We start from the raw sequence: 20,961 nt of genomic DNA, 5'->3' as shown, positions 1-20,961 counted from the left end.
GGCACTCCACACCAGCCTCGCGCTCGCTGAAACGGAACCGGTCGGCGCTGCGGTTCGCCAGGTGAACAAGGCCCGGCCCGTGAAACAGGAAGCCTGCGAGGCGCAGGTGGATACAGCAGCTCTGCGAAGGCAGTCCGCCTCCATCCTCGGCTCGGCGGAGTGGACCCTACTCCCGTTCACTGAGAAAGAGTAAAGAAAAGGGACCGGAAAACAAAACAAAACAAAACAAAAAACCCGCGGAGGCGGCGCGGCCGGAGCTGGGCCGGCGCGGCCGCAGCGGATCCGGGGCCTCGCGCCCGGTGCGAATCCCGTCGTCTTCCAGCCCCGCACGGCGGCCCAGGGCCCGGCTCCCACTCGTCCTCGGCGGGCGCGGCCCGGCACCTCCCGCAGCGTGGGGCCGACGCCGCCCGGGCTCTCCCGGCCGCGGACCCAGGCCTACCCCGCGGCCGGGCCCCCTCCGCCCTCTTCGCCGTGACGAATCGGCGCCCGGCTGGCAAAGTACCCAAATTCGGAGAGTTTTGTGGACCGCGTGGCGCCGGAAAAAATTCCCTGACGGTACTAAGCGTCACTGCGCCCTGACCAGGAGGCTTATTTTTCTGAAGAGAGTCGGGCGGAGCCAGGGAAGAAATTCCGGCGAGTGTGGAAAGTGCGAGTGCGGAAGCTCCGGGCGCGAGGGGCGGGGCGTGCGCGGGACAAAGGGAAGCGAGGCCGGAGCTGCGGGCGCTTTTTCTGCCCGCGGGTGAGTGTTTCCAACTGGGCCCGACCGGGTCGGGAGGGTGCAAGTCGTGGAGTCCCGGCGTGGCTGGACCCGGAGCTCCCCGGGGTTGCTGGGAGTCAGGCTTGGCCGCGGAGCCGGGGCCGTGGGCCGGGTGCGGCCTCCTTGAGGCCTAGCCGAGCCGGGGCTGGGAGGGAGACCCGCCTGGGGTCCTTCTTCCGAGGCAGAATGTGCCCCTTCCACTAACTCGGCGAAATTGGCCGAAGCTCCCAGGAGTAGCCCCCTTGAGTGGAGTTGCTGATAAAGTGCATCCTCCACAACAAACCTAAAGGAAGCGACCGCAGAGGAAGCCCTTGGGCGGCCAAGCCCGTGGTTCTCACCCCCCAGGAACGTGGTTCCCTTTTGGTTAGGGCGGTATGGTCCAGGTAGCGACCAGTGGGCTCACGGTGTGGTTTAGTTGAGAGCAGAAGCTCTGAAAACAGTTTGGCCTGGGTTTGAAACCCAGCTCTGGCACTTCCTGGCTGTGTGGCTGTAGACAAGTTACTTAAACTCGCCGAGACACCTTTTTTGCATCTGAGAAAGAGGAGTGGCAGTGCAGATCCCATAGGAGCATTGTGATTAGCAAACGGGATAGTGTAATAAGCGAGTCCCGTCTAGGATATTTAACGAATGCTTGCCGGCTATTTGATGCCAGACACCAGGGATGGATCCCATGGTCGTCCAAGCCCACGCAGAGTTTATAATAGAGCAAAGGAGATAGTTTTAAAAGTTGTAACAAGCAAGTGTGATGTACTAAGAAGCTTGTGGCAGTTATTGTCACGGCTCCACACTGGAACGCCTACTGGATGTTGACAGCTCCCTGAACGGGAACAGGAAGGAAATCTGCCCCAGAGTCAGGGGTTTTTGCTTGTTCTGTAAGAAAGAGAGAGACCCCAGGTTGGGTTGTTGAGAAAATTAAGTACTTTCCACACCTGGCATCTTTCTCCTTATGCTCCAGAGAATTCCCTTAAAATGCACAGAAGCAAAAAAGTCAAGTTTGTTTAACATAATATTGGATGAAAGAATTCCAGCTTCATAGATGTTATTTGCCTTTTCTTAAAAAAAATGAATTTTTGTGTCTTTATACACACTGTTGGTGATGTAGATTGAAGTAAAGGACAAACTCGTGTGTACGGTCATGTTGTGAGCTGATAATACTAGGACAAAATTTATTAAGAATTGAGATGGGTACTGGGAATACAGAAATGAATTACACGGTCCCTGTTCCCAAGCAGCATACATCTAGCCATAGTGATAGGTTAAACCAAAAAAGATACAATAACCAATATCATAGTTCTATGTCATTTGGGTGGGGAATGCAATTCAGGTGAGGGAGCAATTCTGCCCAGGTGATTAAGAAAGTTACAATGAGAAGATAAAATTTGAAATGGGCAATGAACGGTGAATATGGATTTTCCAGGGAGATTCACGAAGTCTATTCCCAGCAGTTATAAAGCTATTTAATACTAAAAGACCTTTTTACACTGCCTCCAGGAATAAAATGCCCCATTTTCATGGAAGTTTTTATCCTAAAAAGAAGGTAGAGCTGCTGATCTGGGAGCTGTCAGTATCTGGTGGGCCTTATGTGGGCAGGCCGCAATAATGCCTTGTATTCTGTTGTCATATTTTTATCAATCTGATTAAATGTTTACATGACATCAGCAAACTGTTTTCCATGCAAGCGGTGGCTAAATATCATAAGGAAAAGCTTGAAAGTACATGTCTAATATTAATCTTAATATCCCCTGTAATTTGTCATAGTCATTTAATTTTGATCAGCCAAATGACCTAGGAGAACTATTAAAATTTGCCAAAAGACTTGATGTCTAGAACATAATGTAACTTTACTCAGAAAATATTAAACTACCCTATTTAGGAAAACATTCTATTATGCTTGCTGAGTTTTGATTCTCTTTTTTTTTCTTTTTTTTTCTTTTTTTTATTTTAGTGTCTCAGATTCATTCTTAAGGAACTGAGAACTTAATCTTCCAAAATGTCAAGTAAGTTTCATTTTTTATATTTATCAATCTATATTAATAAGAGGCTAATGCCCTAGCAAATGGGAATTCCAAAATACTCTCATTTTTTTTCTTCAAAACAGGACCATTGGTAGTTTTGTTGCATAGTATTATATCTCAGTTGTTTACAAGAAGTTATTTATTTTCTTTCAAACAGAAAGACCATCTTATGCCCCACCTCCCACCCCAGCTCCTGCAACAGTAAGTTTTAATTTTCTTGTTAATGTAATAGCCAAGTCTGGCCTTGATACAAAAACCCAGATGTCTTCCAGTGACAGTCACTCAATCATCACAGCACCAGGATGAAAAATTCAGCTAAAAAACAGCACTTCCTACTAAATAAAATAACTCTTTGCATCTTACCTTGAAGCAATCCCAACATTTAAAGAAACATACTGCTGAAATTCCAACCTCCTCTACTCAGCTTTGTGGTTTTTTTAATGGGAAACTAGTGATGATTTTAACTCTTCTTGTTGATCTTCTCTATTAAGAGTTTTTAAAGTTGATATTGAGTGAATGCTCATTCTGGCACTTACTATTTTTAAACCTAACCTTCAACTGGTTACATTTTTCTCTCCTTGTCTATATATAATTTTCATATTAAATTAAACAATAAAACTTCCAGTTCTATAATAACAGTCATTATAAATCTTTATTTTCATGCTGTTCAAGTAAGGATTTCATTATCTATGGGTCAGATCCTGCTCTGAATGTTATTCCACTCCATAAATACTATTTTATTGGTTTGGAAATTGATATGTTTCAAAGTGTCTAAACATTAGTTGCATACTAGTTTTTTCACCCAGCAAGCTCTGACCCAGCTTGGTCAGTATGTAAAATAGTTAATCCACAAAACAGATTTAACAGTAACTGTTGAGGCCTTACTTAAATAGATTCCTTGTTGTTGTTTTGTTTTTTGTTTTGTTTTGTTTTGTTTTGTTTTTAAAAAAATAAGTATTAAAACATCGACCAAAATCAGTTCTTTAACTGCTCTTAGCTATCCTTTCATACTCCCTATCCCCTCAATTTCAGGCTAGTCTACTAATTAGGTCCTTGAATAATTTTGTTTTCTCTACTAGATAACTACTTTGATTTACTAATCCTCACATATATATTTCAGTTATGTTTATCAGTAGTTTTTCCTTAGTAAGATGCTTTTAGAGAGTTACTGTGTCCTATTTTCTTAGTTCAATTTATATCACATACAGTCTCTAAAATTATTTCCAGTAGATCTTAAAGTCCTGTGTTTGGTTTGTTTCCTTTCTTAAATCAAGGAACATTTCTTATGACCGTCTCCTTGGCACTCTGCTAGTGGCTATTCAGGTGGAATTGAGGGTCCTGACCTCAGAGACCTAACCATATACTTCATTTTTGGAACTAAACTGGTATAATTGTAATGTTTCAGTTTTAATTTTTTTGTTTAGTACCCTTATCTCTCTTACATTATTGCCTCATGTTGAATAATGATTCTTATTGTTTATGCAACCTTCGAAGGTGTCATTTTGACGTAAATACTGCCTCTGACAGTGTGTAATATCTTGGAGAAACTTAATTTTTTTTGAGATAATAAAAATAGCTCAAAAACCAAGTGTCCCCTTATGACTTCTTAAAAAGGTACTTTTCTGCCTTTCTTTAACCATATTTCTGTATCATTATAATTTCACATTGACACGTAGTATCAGAAGACTAGGGATTAGGATAGCCAACAGAATGGATATTAAATGATTTTCCTTCTTTGTTTTTCCATGACTTCTACTACCACCATCACCACCACCACCTCCACAACTACCACCCAAATGTACCACCCCAACTAATATACACTTCTTTTGTGCCTTTGATACTTCACCTGTGTCTTGCCTACTTGAGTATGCTTATTTTGCGTCTTCTGTAACTATGTAGACTAGAGATTGATCAGTTGTTTTCTTTTCCTAAAGAGTATCAAATGTATTATCTGTATGAATGTCTGTCTTTGGGACAGAGGCATATTTTAGAAAGTTGTGTTTATAACAGCTTCAGCTTAGTTGGGATGTGTTTAAGTACATTTAAAGTTATAGAATTCAGGACTGACATTGTTAACTGCATGCTAAAATGAAATAACTGTCACTTGTTTTGATTGAATTTCATTAGGTAAAATACCTTCTTTTAGTCTCTCTTTGCTGCATTCTTTTTATGCATTATACCTTGATTCTCACGAACATTGGATATCATTGTATTAACCACAAGCCACTTCTATATGAGAGGCCATTTATGATCATATCAACACAAAATTCACAAAACCCAAGGATTTTGCTGCTACAGTGAGCATTTGTGTTTGGGAAGGGCTAGAGCTATCAGGAAACCAGATGAAACAAGAATGTTGAAGTCTGTGTGGACTAGAAAAGTAGTTCACATTAAAGCTAAATGCAGAAATTGTTCATGATTGACCTGTGGAAGACGGATCAAAGAAGAGGTGGAAGAGAAAGCCCATAAAAGAGTGACTGGGTTAAAACGATCAGACAGTGCCCCAGATTGAAATCCATGCATTTCTTACAAGTCTTTGTTTTGAAATCATGTATGTGACATTCATTGAATCCCACATATGTTCTTTTCTATTGACAACTCCTGGCTTCCTGATTTGAGTCTCATTTCTCACATTATATAAAATGACTTAAAACTGTCTTTGAAAGCAGATCCATTTGTTTTTATTTGTTTTTAGTAAATGAATACATTGGTGACATCCACATAACTGTCGAATAAATCATGTTTTGTTTTGCATGTAAAGTGTTTCAGACTTCTAGTTTATTACACTTCAAGCTTTCCTATCTCAGACATTTATCACTAAGTTGCTATATCGTACTATTGCCCATAAAGTGTCCTGAATGTTTAAGACACTTCACTGTATTGCTTACCCCAGAACACAAGCACACATATTCACCACTGATCCCCACAAAGAGAAAGAAAGGGCAAAAAAACACTTGCAGACTGGTTATTCAATGAAAGAAAAAGAACAGTTACAACACGTCATTGCTTGTTTAAATTCAGGTTGCTTTTGCATGCCATATGCAGATCATTTTTCATTTCTGTGTTTTCCTCGTTTGAGCTCATTTCTCATTCGTGTTTTTGTCTCATTTGTTTCCATTAGCAAATGCCCAGCACACCAGGGTTTGTGGGATACAATCCATACAGTCATCTCGCCTACAACAACTACAGGCTGGGAGGGAACCCGGGCACCAACAGCCGGGTCACGGTAGGAGAATCAACTATTACAGCATCCGGCAAACAACTGGAATTGACCAGAAATGCCTTCAGAGTTAGGTCCTTTGAATGAATCATCAGCACAGCCATTAACAAAATTTAACCTGGCTTTTCGACTATTTTAAACATTCGTTGTCTAGTCTTACACCAGAAAAGAAAATAGTGAGAGATGGATATGTATATAAAAAGAAGAATCCATTCTGTTTGGCAGTTGGTAGAGATAAAACCTTGGACACTTAATGCTTGTAATGTATATAGACAAACCTACAATGTCTTATGGTTTGAAATAACCTTTTTTGAGATGAACAGTATCTTTCATTTAAGGTAATTAGCTTTAGGCTCAAGAACTCAGTTTCTTAGTAAAGACTAGGTTTGCAGACCTGGCTCTTTTGGCTTACCTACAATTTTAAATCGTTAATTTATTTGTCTTTTGGATTTAATGGTTGACCTAACTAAAATTCATTTCTCTCCAGTTAAAAAGAAAAAGGTTTTATGTCCCCTCGAAGAATTGCAGAATGAAAATTACATGAAATGAATTTGAACTACCAGACTAGATGTGCCAACTAGAAGTGCCTTTATAATCCATAGGATAAAGGATATGATTTCTGAACTCAGGATGTCTCATTCAAATGATCAGTTTAAAATTTCAAATTGGATGATGTATTTAAGACTTTTAGAATCATCTTGAGCTGTATACGAGGAAGTCTGGGTGTCAAAGAAATGACTAAAAATGATTTACCAAAAATAAATCCAAAAGTCAAATACATCCATGCATTGGAATGTGATATTGGTGAGAATTTATACAACCCAGAATGGCTATAAACCTTTTAATACCTGGTTTTTATTTGCTGTATTCATAAGTAATTCAACTAATATGACTTCAGAAAAGCCCTCTCACCCTGTAGTCAAGCCAAAGCAGAAAGCTTGTAACTATCAAACTGTATGTCTATCTTGGTAAGCATATTGCTTAGCTTGATAGATTTGTTTGTCTAAATTTTTCATTGTTTCTGCATTATTTTGTACTTCATAAGCACATCAAGTTTTATGTGCCATGCGTATTTCATGGTATCTGAAGAGAATTTAAAGTGTGTGTATGTAAGCATTTCACGATGCAGTTTTTATGTGCATTGGTGTATGTTTTTCCCAGTCTAAACGTGTTTCACAAAAGTAATGGGTGGCAAGATTATCAAGTGGTAAAGAACATTATAATTTAACCAAGGAGCAGAATCAATTTTGGGTCATTCATGTTAAAGTAGAAAATTATTCATGGACAGTAAACCAGAAAATTATTATGTTTTAATAGCTCTATACAGTCAGCTCTTGATTATCTGTGTTAATAGAATAGAAATGATGGTGATTATAATATAACAATCTGCATTTAAGTTTGTATAAGTGTTTAATTCTTAACTTGGATATATCTGTGGGTATTTTCTGCTCATAAAGTGAGCTCACTGAGTGGAGACTTACTAAGCAAAGAAAAATGCACTTGATGCCTCAGCACCTGGGGCAGTTATCTGTTTCTCCTGGTCCTTGGGGTTTATAGAACCTAACATTTGGAGTAGGCACCAGCTTCAGGGTAGAGTGTTATAGAAGAGTTGTTGGGTATAGAATATTTGGTGTTTGGGTTCTTTGTGATTGTTTTTCTCTGTATCATTGTCGTATAATCAAGCTGCTATTTAGATGTAACCTGAAGAACCTAGAAAATGTGGAGGCTCTTAGTCTGTGTAAATCCCAGCCCCCTCAGATTTTTTTAACCTTTCTCTTAGCTCACTGAGAAATTAATTATGCCTGAAGTTTTACACTAACTTTTTTATGTATCTAATTTGAGCTGTGTTTGGGCTCAGTAGGTCTAGTTCTAACCATTATAAACATGTTTTACTTTATAAGATGACCCCAGTTTTGTGTTACTTTTGCCAAGGGCGAAGGGAGGCACCTGTTTGATATTTTGTCTGCAAATCACCTTAAGTCGGTGATATGAAGGAATGACTATATGAAACACTATGAAGCTTCCTGTAGGTCTATAGAACACCTGGTTTCCCTGGAGACTCCTGTACACTTGAATAGTTTTCAGACTGTAAACACTTTATACAGCAACATTGAAGCCTTTTAGAGAGCTTGTGAAGGCTGTGCAGTGGATGTCACTCCCAGTCAGTTCTTTATTCAGATGATGATTGACATCCTCATAAGTACAGGTGTGGAAACAGATTAAGACAAAAGGCTATCTATACACAGTTTATTTCTATACTTTAGTGGAAATAATATTCTAGAAGAAAACCCTTCAGTAAGATGTTACCAGAGAAATAGCTGAGAACTGGGAAGAACAACTCTTTGAATAACCCAGATAAATGTCACAAATGATGAACTTTGTTCTGGGAGATGTCCAGTTTTAACACGCATAATTGCTTGTTGACTTACTCCCGTCTCAGTTGCTGGTGGAGATAGGTTCCTGACAGTACCAAAAAATGAAACAGCTAAAATGGAAGCATACCCCTGACTGGCATCACCACTGCACCATTTAATACATTTAATGCAGGGGTCATTACTCACAGTTTAAACCAGAAGCGCGGGGCCAAGCAGTGGTTGCTTATAGTCCGCTCTTACTAAGACGAGGTTAAAGTATGTTCAGTGCAAACTGCTTTTCTTTTTAACAGTGGAAAAATGTTTAAGACATTGTAGAAAGATACTGAAATGGTTAAAAAAAAAATTAGGAATGTTTAATGATGTGAATTTTTAGTAACCTGAAAACTCACTATAGCTTTGTTATTACTGTTCCCCACTTTGTTATGTTTATAATTGAAAATTGACTGGTCAATGTAATGAAAATAAGACCTCAATACATAGATGATTTGTGTACCTTCCTTGGGAAGAAGGAGATAAAAGCAAATCCATTAATGTCAAAAAGTGTGGTCCTTTGAAAAGTATCAAAAAGCAGCTATCACTATCATTTGTTTTTAGAGTGTTTTCATTCAGCATATTCAAGCATAAACATTTAAGAATTCTTTATCTGTTTACTTTTTAAACACACTTGCATTGCACAATTCCAACTTTATTTGTAATCCATTTGTGGGATTTGAAGGTTTGTGTTGGATATGAAATGGAAATGCTTTCTCATACCTTCAAGTAAGAATCGCTCTTGAGTGTATATTGTTCTGAATCCATGACATAAGCTTAGCCTTATAGGAATCTCCCCCCAAACTCCTACACCCCAACCCCTTGAAAGAACTACAGCCCTGAGGCAGAGGTCCTCTTATTAGCTGCTCATACCACCACTGTTGGGAGTTTCCATCCCCCGTGGCTTCCCTCACTCTGTTGCCCACTGCTGACTTAAAAACTTCTTTCTACATGGGCAACAGCATGAAATGTGGCGACAGAGCATAGAGGAATGAAAGACAGGAAATAATTGCTTCAAAGTGAGATGCTTTCTAATAACTTCATGTACGAAGAAGCAGAGTTAAAAATATATATAGGGCTGAAGGGAGACCCTCATAGGAAGGAGAAGCACTATTTGAATGCAGTGGGAGGGGGTGTAAACAGGCTAACCCCCGAGCCCTTGGACAAAAAGTGTTGATTGTGGTCCCTGGCCTAAATGAAAGCATTTCCCTGGGATTTTTATCACAGCAACAGAAGAGCAAGGGAATAAAAATGTCACTTTAGTTTTCTTCTAAGCAGTTGCCAATCCCTTTCTTTTGATGTGAAACTAGCACTACCTGTCCTCCTCCCCCAGGCCTGGCAAGAAGAGTCAGTATCTGGGGCCAGCGGAAATTCAGGGAAGACAAATGTGATTCAATCATGACTTTAATCTAGGTCCTTGATCAGGTGCAGTCAAGTGTGGAGGAGACTGGCATGATTAGGCACTTGGACCAGCCGCCTTGGGTGCGTGAGAAGCTCTCTGGTATCTCACACCGAGGTGCTGGCCCTCAGAAAGCAACAGTCATCTTTCTCTTCCCCTTCCACACACACACACACACACACACACACACACACACACACAAATCCACTTTTCTCTACATCTTGCCCCACTCCTTCTGTTTCCCTTTTCTCTCTTACACCTTTCCCATAAAATAAAAAAATTTAAAGGAATGGAGTGATGCCTCAGAAGTAACCTGGTTGGGCTCATATCTGCAGTTTTTTTGTTCCGGGTAAACATGTTCATTCCTCCACTGGGAGTAAGAAAGACTAAGGACAAAAGGCGAGACTTCCCTTCACACTCCTTGATCCCTTGGAGAAAACCACTAGACATGAATTTAGAACTTTAAGAAGATTAAAAGTTCTAGTCTCGATAAAGGAGGTAAAGGTTTCATCTTGGTTTTGAATGTAGGAAGTAGTTTCTGTGTTGTTAGTAGTGGTGGTGTTGATGAGGGACTGTGTTCCGCATACAGTATAGGTATTCCCTTTATTGTGAGTGTGACAAGTCCAAGAGGAGTTCAGAATCTGCAGATAATCAAGTGTTGACTGTATGTATAAGGGTAAATTAAGCAAAACAAAAGAGGGCCAGGTAATGACTTAGATGTGGAACATTTGCTATGTAACCCTATCTTTTCAGTATTTGGGTTATTATGTAATATTTTATTTGTTCTTACAGCCAGGTTGTCAAAGCAGTCGCAATCAAAACTGCTAAGTAAAACACTAAAAAAGTATGTTCTTGAAGTCATTTTCTTTTGATATGAACATTTCTGAATTTGCAGTGATAGGTATTTTCAGAGGAGAAAATATAAGAATCTTGTATCCATGGACGAGTAGAAGAAAGGCGCATTAGAATTTTTTAAGGGACTCTCTTTTCAGTTTGCTGGTGAACTCCTTGCAGTTGAATAATGAATGTTTTAACTCTTTTGTAGGCATCCTCTGGTATTACGATTCCAAAACCCCCAAAGCCACCAGATAAGCCACTGATGCCCTACATGAGGTACAGCAGAAAGGTAGGTGCCCAGGAGCCAGCGCACAGTCAGGACTGCCATCTTGCTGCTTTGTGTTTTATTGGGGGTTTTTTTTGTTTTGTTTTGTTTTTTTGCTTTTTTGTTTTGTTCTGTTTTAAGATTTATTTATTTATACAAGAACTGGGGTACAGGTCAGAGGCGCGGGAAGGTGAGAGAATTCACCAGAGAGAGTGGGAAGCAGAACAGGCAGACGGACCGAAATACACTGCTGAGGGGAGCAGCGGGCGAGGCAGGAGAGGTCTGCCACGCCACGTGGGTGTCTCCCTGGCCGGCCGGGGATCGAACTCATGCTGCAGAGGCTGCGGAAAGCTTCCAGTGCTGCACTCAACCCGCTGCACCACCGGGGAGGCCCTTACTGCTTTGTTTTACATCAGATTTCAGATTCGCTTCACCAGCTTTTTCTACGCATAGCCAGAGGAAAGGATAAAAAATTGTGTTTTTTAAAGAAATGAGTTCTGCTTTCAAAATTCTAGAACTGTTAAAATCCTTAAGACAGTGTTATGTAGTCTTGGAGAATATTTAATAATAGGAGAAAATGTTAAGTGATAAGAGAAATACAAGACTACATGTATTAGTATTTTGTATTAGTAAAAATAATAGCAATTCCATGTTAGTTTGAAGTGGAAAAAAAAAAACCTAGACGATAATGGTTATCCCTAAACAGTAAACTGTAAACTTATGGTAGTTTTTATTTTCTTTATAGTTCCTTGAATTTTCCCTTTTGGTGATGAACCTACATTACTCTTAAAATAATAAATGTAGCCTCTGCACCCCCTCTCCCTCTGGCCTACACCGCAGTTCTTCAAATAAATAAGTCTTCTAAGAAATTAAAATAGGGCCTCCCTTGTGACGCAGGCAGTTGAGCACAGTGCTCTGAAGCTGTCCGCAGCCTCTGCAGTGCCAGTTCTATCCCCACCAGCTGCGGAGATAACCACATGGTGGGACAGACCTCTCCTGTCTCGCCCGCTGCTCCCCTCAGCAGTGTATTTTGTTCGGTCTGCCTGTTCTGATCCCCGCTCTGTCTCGGGTGAATCCTCTCACCCTCCCGCATATCTGGCCTGTACCCTGGTTCTTGTATTAAAATAAATGAATCTTTAAAAAAAAAAAAGAAATTAAAATAATAAATATAGCCAATATCTTTATTAAAGACCAAAGCATTTAGCCATTTTTACCACTATTTAGAATTTTTGGGGGTTTTTTTGGTCATAATTATTACGTATTTGATGATACAATATATTGTACTATGTAAATTAGCCACTTTCAGATTCTGATGAACTTTTAGAGACATAGTATGCAATGTCACTGAGTTCACCCATTTGAAGTGTCTACAGTGATTGGAGAGATCTGAGATCTGCCTTAAAACAATCACACAGAATTAAAATGATAGGAGATTGGCCAACTGTAGATAATTTGTTGCAGCAGACAGATGAGAATATAAGGATTTGTTTATGTTTAAAAGTTTGCACATTAAAAAGTATTTTTAAAGGCTTTTTTGGATTCAGTAGTAAAATTTCAACTGTTTCTTTTTCAAGGTCTGGGACCAAGTAAAGGCTTCTAACCCTGACCTAAAGTTGTGGGAGATTGGCAAGATTATTGGTGGCATGTGGCGAGATCTCACTGATGAAGAAAAGCAAGAATATTTAAACGAATACGAAGCAGAAAAGGTAGAATGGGGACTGGAGTGGGAGGGATGCCATGTAATATACATAAGCAATTTGCTTATTTTTAAAAAAGAAATAGAAGAATTATCAAAAGCTGAGGCTATTCTAAGGCTTTGCCTGCCTGGATCAAATCACTGAATTTCTTTAGGCTCCAGATTCCTTGACAGTAAAAAGGAAATAATTTTCATATCTTTTGCTATTCACATGAGATAATACAGATATTCATTGTAATCTGCAAAGTGTTAATTATAAAACTGGAAAACATTTGAATTTCAGATAGAGTATAATGAATCTATGAAGGCCTATCATAATTCCCCCGCATACCTTGCATACATAAATGCAAAAAGTCGTGCAGAAGCTGCTTTAGAGGAAGAGAGTCGACAGAGACAGTCTCGCATGGAGAAAGGAGAACCTTACATGAGCATTCAGCCTGCTGAAGATCCAGATGGTAAGGAAAAACATGGGATTTTCTGTGTTTTCTCTGAGAATTAAAATATGAAAAGTCTTAGTTTTAAGTTTTTGTTTCTTATCTGAAATGGAAGACAAAGAATAAGTGTCATTTCAACATTTCGGTCAGTTCTTTTGAGTAAGATTTGTATGAGAATTTCCCACAAAAAAAAATCTTCCTTAGTGCAGAAAAGTAGTGAAAGCTATTTAGTGTTTAACAGAATCTTTGTACTCAAAAATGCATGAAAGATTTTTGAGTCACAATCAGAATTTTGTGTCAGCTGCCTTTAAACAGCTAAATGCCTTCTGGTTACATCCTATTTTTTTACTGGTTCCCTAAACTTCTGAATTAAAGACTCTTAAGGAAAAAAAGTTATGAAATTTCTTTCCCCAGTTAATTCAGAAATCCAACTAGAATTTATAAATATAGCTCATGATAACACTCATGAAGACAAATACATAACAAATTTTACACACACACACACACCCCACCCCCACCTCCACAGCTTCATTCCAGGAAGAGTTTGCTGGTATATAGATTGTGCCCCTAGTCCTTACCAGCCAGGCAGGGTCTGAAACTGCAAGGAGACTCAAGAGTTCTCGCCCTCACCTATAAGCCTGCTCATCCTTATATCAAGCATCAAGTGCAAACAGTATTTTTTCTCTGTGCTGTTATAATGTGAAAAAGGTAGAAACTCAAGCTCCAAGCAGCAGAGACATGAACAAAATAATTTAAGATCCTATTTTAAAGTAGCAATAGCACACAAGAAGCTTGTAAATTTTAAAGACACCTAAAGATATGAATAAATCGACATACTTTAATAGGAGACAAAAACAAGACTGCTTTTTTAAAAGAATGGACTGGAATATTGACAAATATTCTCGTAGACCACAGGATATAATGATAAATCTGGAGGACAGACTATGGACTGGAAACAATATGAAGCAGAAACAGCAGTACTGAAGAAATGAGGAAACACAAACTTAATGACCCAAATCAGATGGCATAATTTAAGAAAAACATAGAACTCAAATAGTTGATGACCAGTCTGCAGATAATTGAAAGGATGGGAGTCAGCACAAGAGGAAACATAAGCTAGTAACATAGAAGCCATAGTAGAAAGTAGTTAGGGTTTTCATTAAGTGAAAGGTCTTGGCTTGGTCGTTGAAAAGACCCAAAGGGAATCCCTCAGAAGCAGTCTTCAAAAGACGGTTAGTTTGCTCTGTTTCTCAAACATCTGCCATTGTGTTTTTCACAGTAAGGGGTTAAGATGCAGCACTATGAAGCTATCCACAGCCACTGCAGCACAAGTTCGATACTCGGCCAGGGAGGTGACCCATATGGCCCAGCAGACCTCTCCTGTCTCACCCGTTGCTCCCCCAGCAGTGTATTTCAGTAGATCCGCCTGTTCTGTTCCCCACTCTGTCTCTGGTGAATCCTCTCACCCCGCACACCTCTGGCCTGTACCCCAGTTCTTGTATGCATAGATAATTAAATCTTTTTATTAAAAAAAAAAAAGTGCTAATAAGAAAGGACAAGTAATTAAGATATTGGCACAAAATTGGCTTTAGACATTGGACTTTATCAGAACTGAGTAGAAAAAGGAAGACTTGGGAGAAAGGCGGCAGCTACTAACTTGTTAACAAAGGCCACTATCTAGGATACCCAAGGGGACACGCAGCTGTCCACTCAACACATGCTTAAAAATAAGCATGTGAGCCAGATCCATACTTTAGAGAGAGAGAGGATTGTATAGCAAGAGAGTATTACGTGAACTTGAGCAAATGGAAACAGTGCAGTCAGTACCTCTGCATTCCGACAGCAGCTGTATACATGTGTAAATTAAAAGTAAAATCTAGTATTAAACTTTCTTTTCCTATAAAATTACTATAGGACCTTAGTGGCTCAAATTGTACACTGATCTGAAAAACAATATTGTTAGAGATAATAATGCAGTGGGCATTTTCATTACTTTAGTGTTAAAGTAGTAACAGTGATATAGATACCACCCAGTTCATATGTTGTTATCAATTGTAAATGCCTTAAATAGCTATTGAGTGAAACTTGGCGAATTTTAGTTTTGCTGTAAATGTAGCCTTCATGCTGATCCTCAGTCCAGAAGATACACGGTTCTCTCATTCATGTTTCAGCCAAATCCTTCTTAGACATAGATCATCACTCAAAAGATTTCATAAAAGAAACTAGCACATTGGCCAGTGAACACATTATGTCCTCTGTGTGGCTTTATCACGTGACTGCCCCAGTGTTCCCAAGTTGCTCATTAGGCCCACTTGTTAGGACAGAGGGCGCCATGGTTCTGTGGTAATTAAAGGTTATAAACATTCTCCCATTTATGGTTACTTGTGACTTCATTTCCAGAGTATCTTGTTTATTTCAGATTATGATGATGGCTTTTCAATGAAGCATACAGCCACTGCCCGTTTCCAGAGAAACCATCGCCTCATCAGTGAAATCCTCAGCGAGAGCGTGGTACCAGACGTCCGGTCAGTTGTCACAACAGCTAGAATGCAGGTCCTCAAACGACAGGTCCAGTCCTTAATGGTTCATCAGGTACATTCACAAAGCATTTGTATAAAATGGGTCTGTGCCACAGATTCCGGGCCGCCTGATCTATAATGACGCAACAGCGCACGTGTTAAATACGTCTGTGCTCTGTCCAGCCTCTTCCTGACTTGGGGAAGAAGCTTAAGGGAATGGACCTTAAGTTTGTCATTAAAGCTACATGTAACATGGAGCCTTGTGCAAAGTATATCCATTAGAAATTTTGAGCGTTTAAAAAAAAAGAATTTTGAGCACCCTGTTAACCTCTGTTGCTTTACTAAATATTCCTGAGGAACTTCTTAAGTCCTGAAGTAGTATTCTTTCACATACTTAGTAATCATAGTCATTCTTCTGTGCTGCATTTTATGTTTTTTTTTAAATTGTAACTATATATATTATGTAACATTATTTAGATTAAAAAATCAAAACATTTGTCATGTGGATTATTTTCTATGTTTGATACTTGTTTTTAAAGAAAGTAATTCCATAATTACAAAGCCTGATGGTATGTCTTACAGCGAAAACTGGAAGCTGAACTTCTTCAAATAGAAGAACGACACCAGGAAAAGAAGAGGAAATTCCTGGAAAGCACGGATTCATTTAACAATGAACTGAAAAGGGTATCAAGTTAATGTGTTAACTATGTTTTTATTACTCTCTTACTTTTTTCCCAAGTAGTGTTTTTACTGAGTGTTCACTTTGAACAGGGTTACCTTTACTGTAACAAAATGATTTCCATTTTTCAAGCAAAATTGCTATAGTCTACACACATGCCCCAGGCCTTTAGGAAATAGAATGCTCTGAGGTTTTCATCTGAACTCCCATGTAGTCACGAATTATTTTTTATTTTTATTGATATTTATTAGACAAATATCTTCATCAGATATAGGTCACAATTTGCACTTCATATCCAGACAGATCTAGTGTTTCATGGCCAGTACTTTCACTGTTGCCTCCCCAGCAGTTCCGTGATATTTGACATCATGTCTGCTGAGAGCATGCTTCTCCTTTCGGCACAAGGGTTTCAGACAAGACCTAAAACATTTTCCCCCATATAGCCAGGAAAGCCCACTTTTGAATAATTTCTCTGTTTCAAGGCTTGTAAGAAAGAACATTACCAAGAGACTTGTTTTTGGGGTTTTTTTCTTGACTAGTTGTGTGGTTTGAAAGTCGAAGTGGATATGGAAAAGATTGCAGCTGAAATTGCACAAGCAGAGGAGCAAGCTCGCAAGAGGCAGGAGGAAAGGGAGAAAGAGGCAGCAGAGCAAGCTGAGCGCAGTCAGAGCAGCATGGCTCCCGAGGAAGAGCAAGGCGCTAGTAAGACAGAAGAAAAGAAGGAAGAGGAAAGCATGCCGATGGAGACAGGTAACCCCCCGGTGGGCGCCAAGACCTAGGTCAAGGGTTTTCACAGAGGTCTGTCTAAGGGCTTTTCCCGGATCACTCTTCATCTTGTCTCTGAGTTACTCTTTGTGACTTACCTTATCCTTTTCAAATCGTAATATTTACAGTAATTTCACTTCAAATGTTAGTATCAGCACAAAACAGCAATGGGATTTTGTCTGTGGTCTTGATATTTGAGGTCTTGGTAATTTGCACAGATTGAGTCCTGTCATTTTCTGCCTTGGGAATATCCAGTTTGATGGTGTGATGGTCAAAGATATTGGTCATGACAGATCTGGCCAATACAGTTTCACCACTTGCTGGCACATGGACTTGGGATAAGTTATTTAATCCCCGACTTCTCATTTTTAAGTATTCTAATGCCCAACTCTTGAGAGTGAGTTTCATATGATAAATAAAAATGTACATAAAAGCATGTAATACTGGCTCTGGCATGAGGTGGCCCTCAAATTTTTAACCTTTATTACTGAAATTATTTAAGCAAGATGTGGCTGTTGCTTGAAGATTAGTAGTCTTTGGTGTCATAGGAGAGGGTTGGGCAAAGTAAAACCTGCGGACCAAAAGCCTGCCCATTGCCTATATTTGCAAGTAATGTTTATTGGTGCACAGCCACATCCATTTGTTTACATATTGCCCCTGACTGCTTTGGGGTGACAATCATGTAGCTGAGTAGCGGAGCCTACTAATTGTAGCGGAGCCTACTAAAACCGAAAGTATTTACTATCTAGAAAAATTTTTCCAACCCCATCCCAAAAAAGTCTTACTTCCAAGTGTACTGGTTTCCCTGATTAAAAGTATTCCTCCAGGGTGAGGGAAAAAAAAAACAAACCTGTGAAACTTACATAAAGTACCAAATAAATGGACTATTACTTGAAATTTAGAGGCTACCTTACTTTCTGGCTCTGTCACCATGTCAGCAGGTATAAACTCTCAGGAAACACAGCCAGGGTCCTGGACTAGCAGTGCAAGAAGGAGGGGACATGGTCCTGCTTAGTTAAGCTCAGTGACAGCTTCAGATTTGACATCTTAAAAACATTTAATGGAATATAGATATTTTTGCCAGCTATTTCTACAAAATTTAGGTCAGCAGGTTAACATTTCAGATTTTAAGTTTGATTATCTGAGCCTTTTAAGTCTGATGATCTCTTCTGTTTTGAATGAGCATGTTTTTTATCTTAACAAATTTGGAACATGAGCGCGTTTTTGTGGTTAAAGCCACGAGCTTAAGAACAACAGAACAAGTTCTCTGCTCGTTTTGCAACTAGACAGAAAATTCAGTTCTTTGCCTGTTTTGTCATCTATGAAGAGTATGCCTGTAGATCTTTACTCAGATTTTATCCATCTTAAGACAAAAAAACTGAAGAAGTTTGAGACTGTTAGAGCGAAAGCCTCATGCTTTTCATTTCTTACAGAAAACGGCCCAGCATGACATTTAACAAAGTACCTAAGATAACAACCTTACATCATACCATGCTTGCTTTCTCATTCATGTACTCCAAAACACTCCGAGCAGTATTGTCCAAGAGACATGAAATGGGAGTCACTGTCTAATTATCCATTTTCTACTAATGATGCTTTTTAAAGTAAAGCAAAAAAGGTGGAATTAATTTTAATGTATTTGCTTAACCCAGTATATCCTAAACTATATTGTGTCAACATGTAATCAGCATTTTAAAGTCTTACTTTTTTTACACTGTTTCCAACCTCACAGTCTTCAAAATCTAATGTGACTTTATACTTAGAGCAATCTAAATTTGGAAGCTAAATTTTCATCAAATACTAGATCTGTGTTTAGATGTCATATATCAATAGCTAAAGAGAGACTTTCAAACCCTCATTTTTTCAAACATGCTAAAACTCCCCAGTCATCCTAGCTCATTTCAAGTGCTTAATGGTCACACGTAGCTAGTGGCTCCCACACTGGACAGCACAGCTCTCGGGTGTTCACATAATGAAAAGCGCGGGTTTTTGTCCTGGCACTGACGCTGATAAATGTGTGATTACAGAGGAGACACACCTTGAAGAAACGACGGAAAGCCAACAGAATGGTGAAGAGGGCACATCTACTCCGGAGGACAAGGAGAGCGGGCAGGAGGGGGTGGACAGTATGGCAGAGGAAGGGACCAGTGACAGTAACACCGGCTCGGAGAGCAACAGCGCCACGGTGGAGGAGCCGCCGACAGATCCCACACCAGAAGATGAGAAAAAAGAATAAATGTTGCCTTGTTTTATGTGTTCTAAATACTTTTTTAAATGAAATGATGTTTTTTGAGTTTTAATGGTGTTATGTGGTTTGTGTATTAATGTTTTCTTGTCCATATCTCACCACCAAAGGCTTTTGGACCGTTCAGCATCGTGAGCTGAACGGCTTAGTCACCTTTCTCAAGCAGACGTGAAGATGGTTCTTTTCTTTGGATCTTGTTGCTAGCCCTCAACTGCTGAAAGCCTCAGAGTTTAAATTAACTGAGAAAAGGCCCACCTTTTTAGAGAATTATCCTTTGATGCTGCAGAATCTACTCTTACAAATGCCTTCCTACAGCTCACTTGGGTGCTTACCAAAGCCATAGCTTTAAACCTTCCCAGTCCCGTCAACAGCTTCCTGAAAGTTCCCTTCCTGTTTACTTCCACAAAGAGCAGCTTCTGGAAGACGTAATCATGCATGAATATGTGTTTGTCCACTTACCCTTCAGTTTTAATTGATGTCAGATCCCAAGAGTTGTGTTGAGGGTTGAGTGTACCTGCAACTACACTTGGATTGTATTGATCCAGAAATAATCTCCATAGTTACCGTAGTCTCTAGTTTATGAAGTAGCCATCACCGTGAACACGACACATACACATTATCTGTGCTGCTTTTTGTTATTATTGGGTATGTTCTGGTAAATTCATCCTCGTACAAAAAAAAAACTACTTTTTTTACCAAGTTTTCCAAAGACAGTATAGATCACAGAGATTAAGGGATTAAATATTCTTGCAATGGACTAGACAACTTCAAAAAAGCCCATTCCAGAAGAAAAACAGCTGGGAATTATGTTCATCCACTTGAAATTATTTTACAGTAATCAAAACATTCAAAACCTCAAGGCTCAGGATCCCGTAGATCAGAGCCTACCTTTTTGATAAACTCTTAGTAAAATCTTGGAGACTAGAAGCAAGATAGTTTGTGACACATGCTTCCCAAAATTAGAATAGATTTTTACTGAATAGTGGTATATCTGATGGTATATGTTTCTTAAAGGTCCATATGTAATAAAAAATGGAAAAGAAAAGTCTTTGTGTTTTTAATGCACTAAATATTTGTATGGGAAAGTTACAGTAACATTGTTACTGTAACAACCACGGGACTGGGTGGCACCTTACAACAATGCAAGTCCGCACGTTAGGGCTGTGTCTCCCCCGATTGTGTCTATAAACTAGCCATTAATTCATTTGCACAAGACACTTGAGACAGTCCTTAAGTTATAGTCATTTCTCAGATGGAAATTGGTCCTTGACACCAAAAAGTAAAGGACATCTGTTTCTACATTTACATATGAGCAACATGGAACAGTCTATGGCACTTAATTATCTTTGGGGTAGGGGGGGAGTGGCCAGATGTAAACCTGCTTACATGGAGATAACTTCTCTATTTGCAAGACTTAGTTTATAAGGAAATCCCAGCTGTTGCGCTCACACCACATTCTATGACTCTATCCTCCTGAGAACAAGAATGAAGGAAGCTTGCTGTAGGGTGTAAACAACCCTTGATAATGTTTTTCTAAATACACAGAATCTTCCTTCTGTTTCTTTGTGAATCAACTAATGTATAACATAAGTCTGTTTCTGGATGTTGGGCATTGTCACCTAAGAATTTCAGTCATTCCCAACAAATTGGAAAGCCTCATACATTCACTCAAAACTGGGCAGCAAAGTTGCTAAATAACATGGGTGGAATATGGCCAGAGCAGGA

General features: G+C 39.4%; 1 protein-coding gene across 1 annotated transcript; it reads left to right on the top strand.

The window, feature by feature from the left end:
- Positions 1–498: 498 nt before the first annotated feature.
- On the top strand, positions 499–19,294 carry SMARCE1 (SWI/SNF related, matrix associated, actin dependent regulator of chromatin, subfamily e, member 1). Its single transcript, XM_037491854.2, has 11 exons — positions 499–739; positions 2,703–2,754; positions 2,930–2,973; positions 5,894–5,998; positions 10,842–10,922; positions 12,473–12,604; positions 12,878–13,049; positions 15,448–15,620; positions 16,130–16,231; positions 16,766–16,976; positions 19,019–19,294. The coding sequence occupies exons 2-11, from the start codon at positions 2,748–2,750 to the stop codon at positions 19,225–19,227; spliced, it is 1,236 nt and encodes a 411-aa protein (XP_037347751.1). The 5' UTR covers positions 499–739; positions 2,703–2,747; the 3' UTR covers positions 19,228–19,294.
- Positions 19,295–20,961: the final 1,667 nt, after the last annotated feature.

The sequence above is a fragment of the Talpa occidentalis genome, unplaced genomic scaffold (assembly GCF_014898055.3).
Source record: "Talpa occidentalis isolate TD23 unplaced genomic scaffold, MPIMG_talOcc4v2.1 talOcc4.7, whole genome shotgun sequence".
In the NCBI taxonomy this organism is placed as follows: Eukaryota; Metazoa; Chordata; class Mammalia; order Eulipotyphla; family Talpidae; genus Talpa; species Talpa occidentalis.
The sequence above is the reverse complement of the archived record's forward strand: the minus strand, read 5'-3'. Positions and strand labels throughout refer to the sequence as shown.

Excerpts from the sequence above, each read along its gene's own strand:
- SMARCE1 (XM_037491854.2), top strand. Across the intron at positions 5,999-10,841 it reads GCACCAACAGCCGGGTCACG|GCATCCTCTGGTATTACGAT; the intron begins GTAGGAGAATCA and ends ACTCTTTTGTAG. Across the intron at positions 15,621-16,129 it reads AGTCCTTAATGGTTCATCAG|CGAAAACTGGAAGCTGAACT; the intron begins GTACATTCACAA and ends TATGTCTTACAG.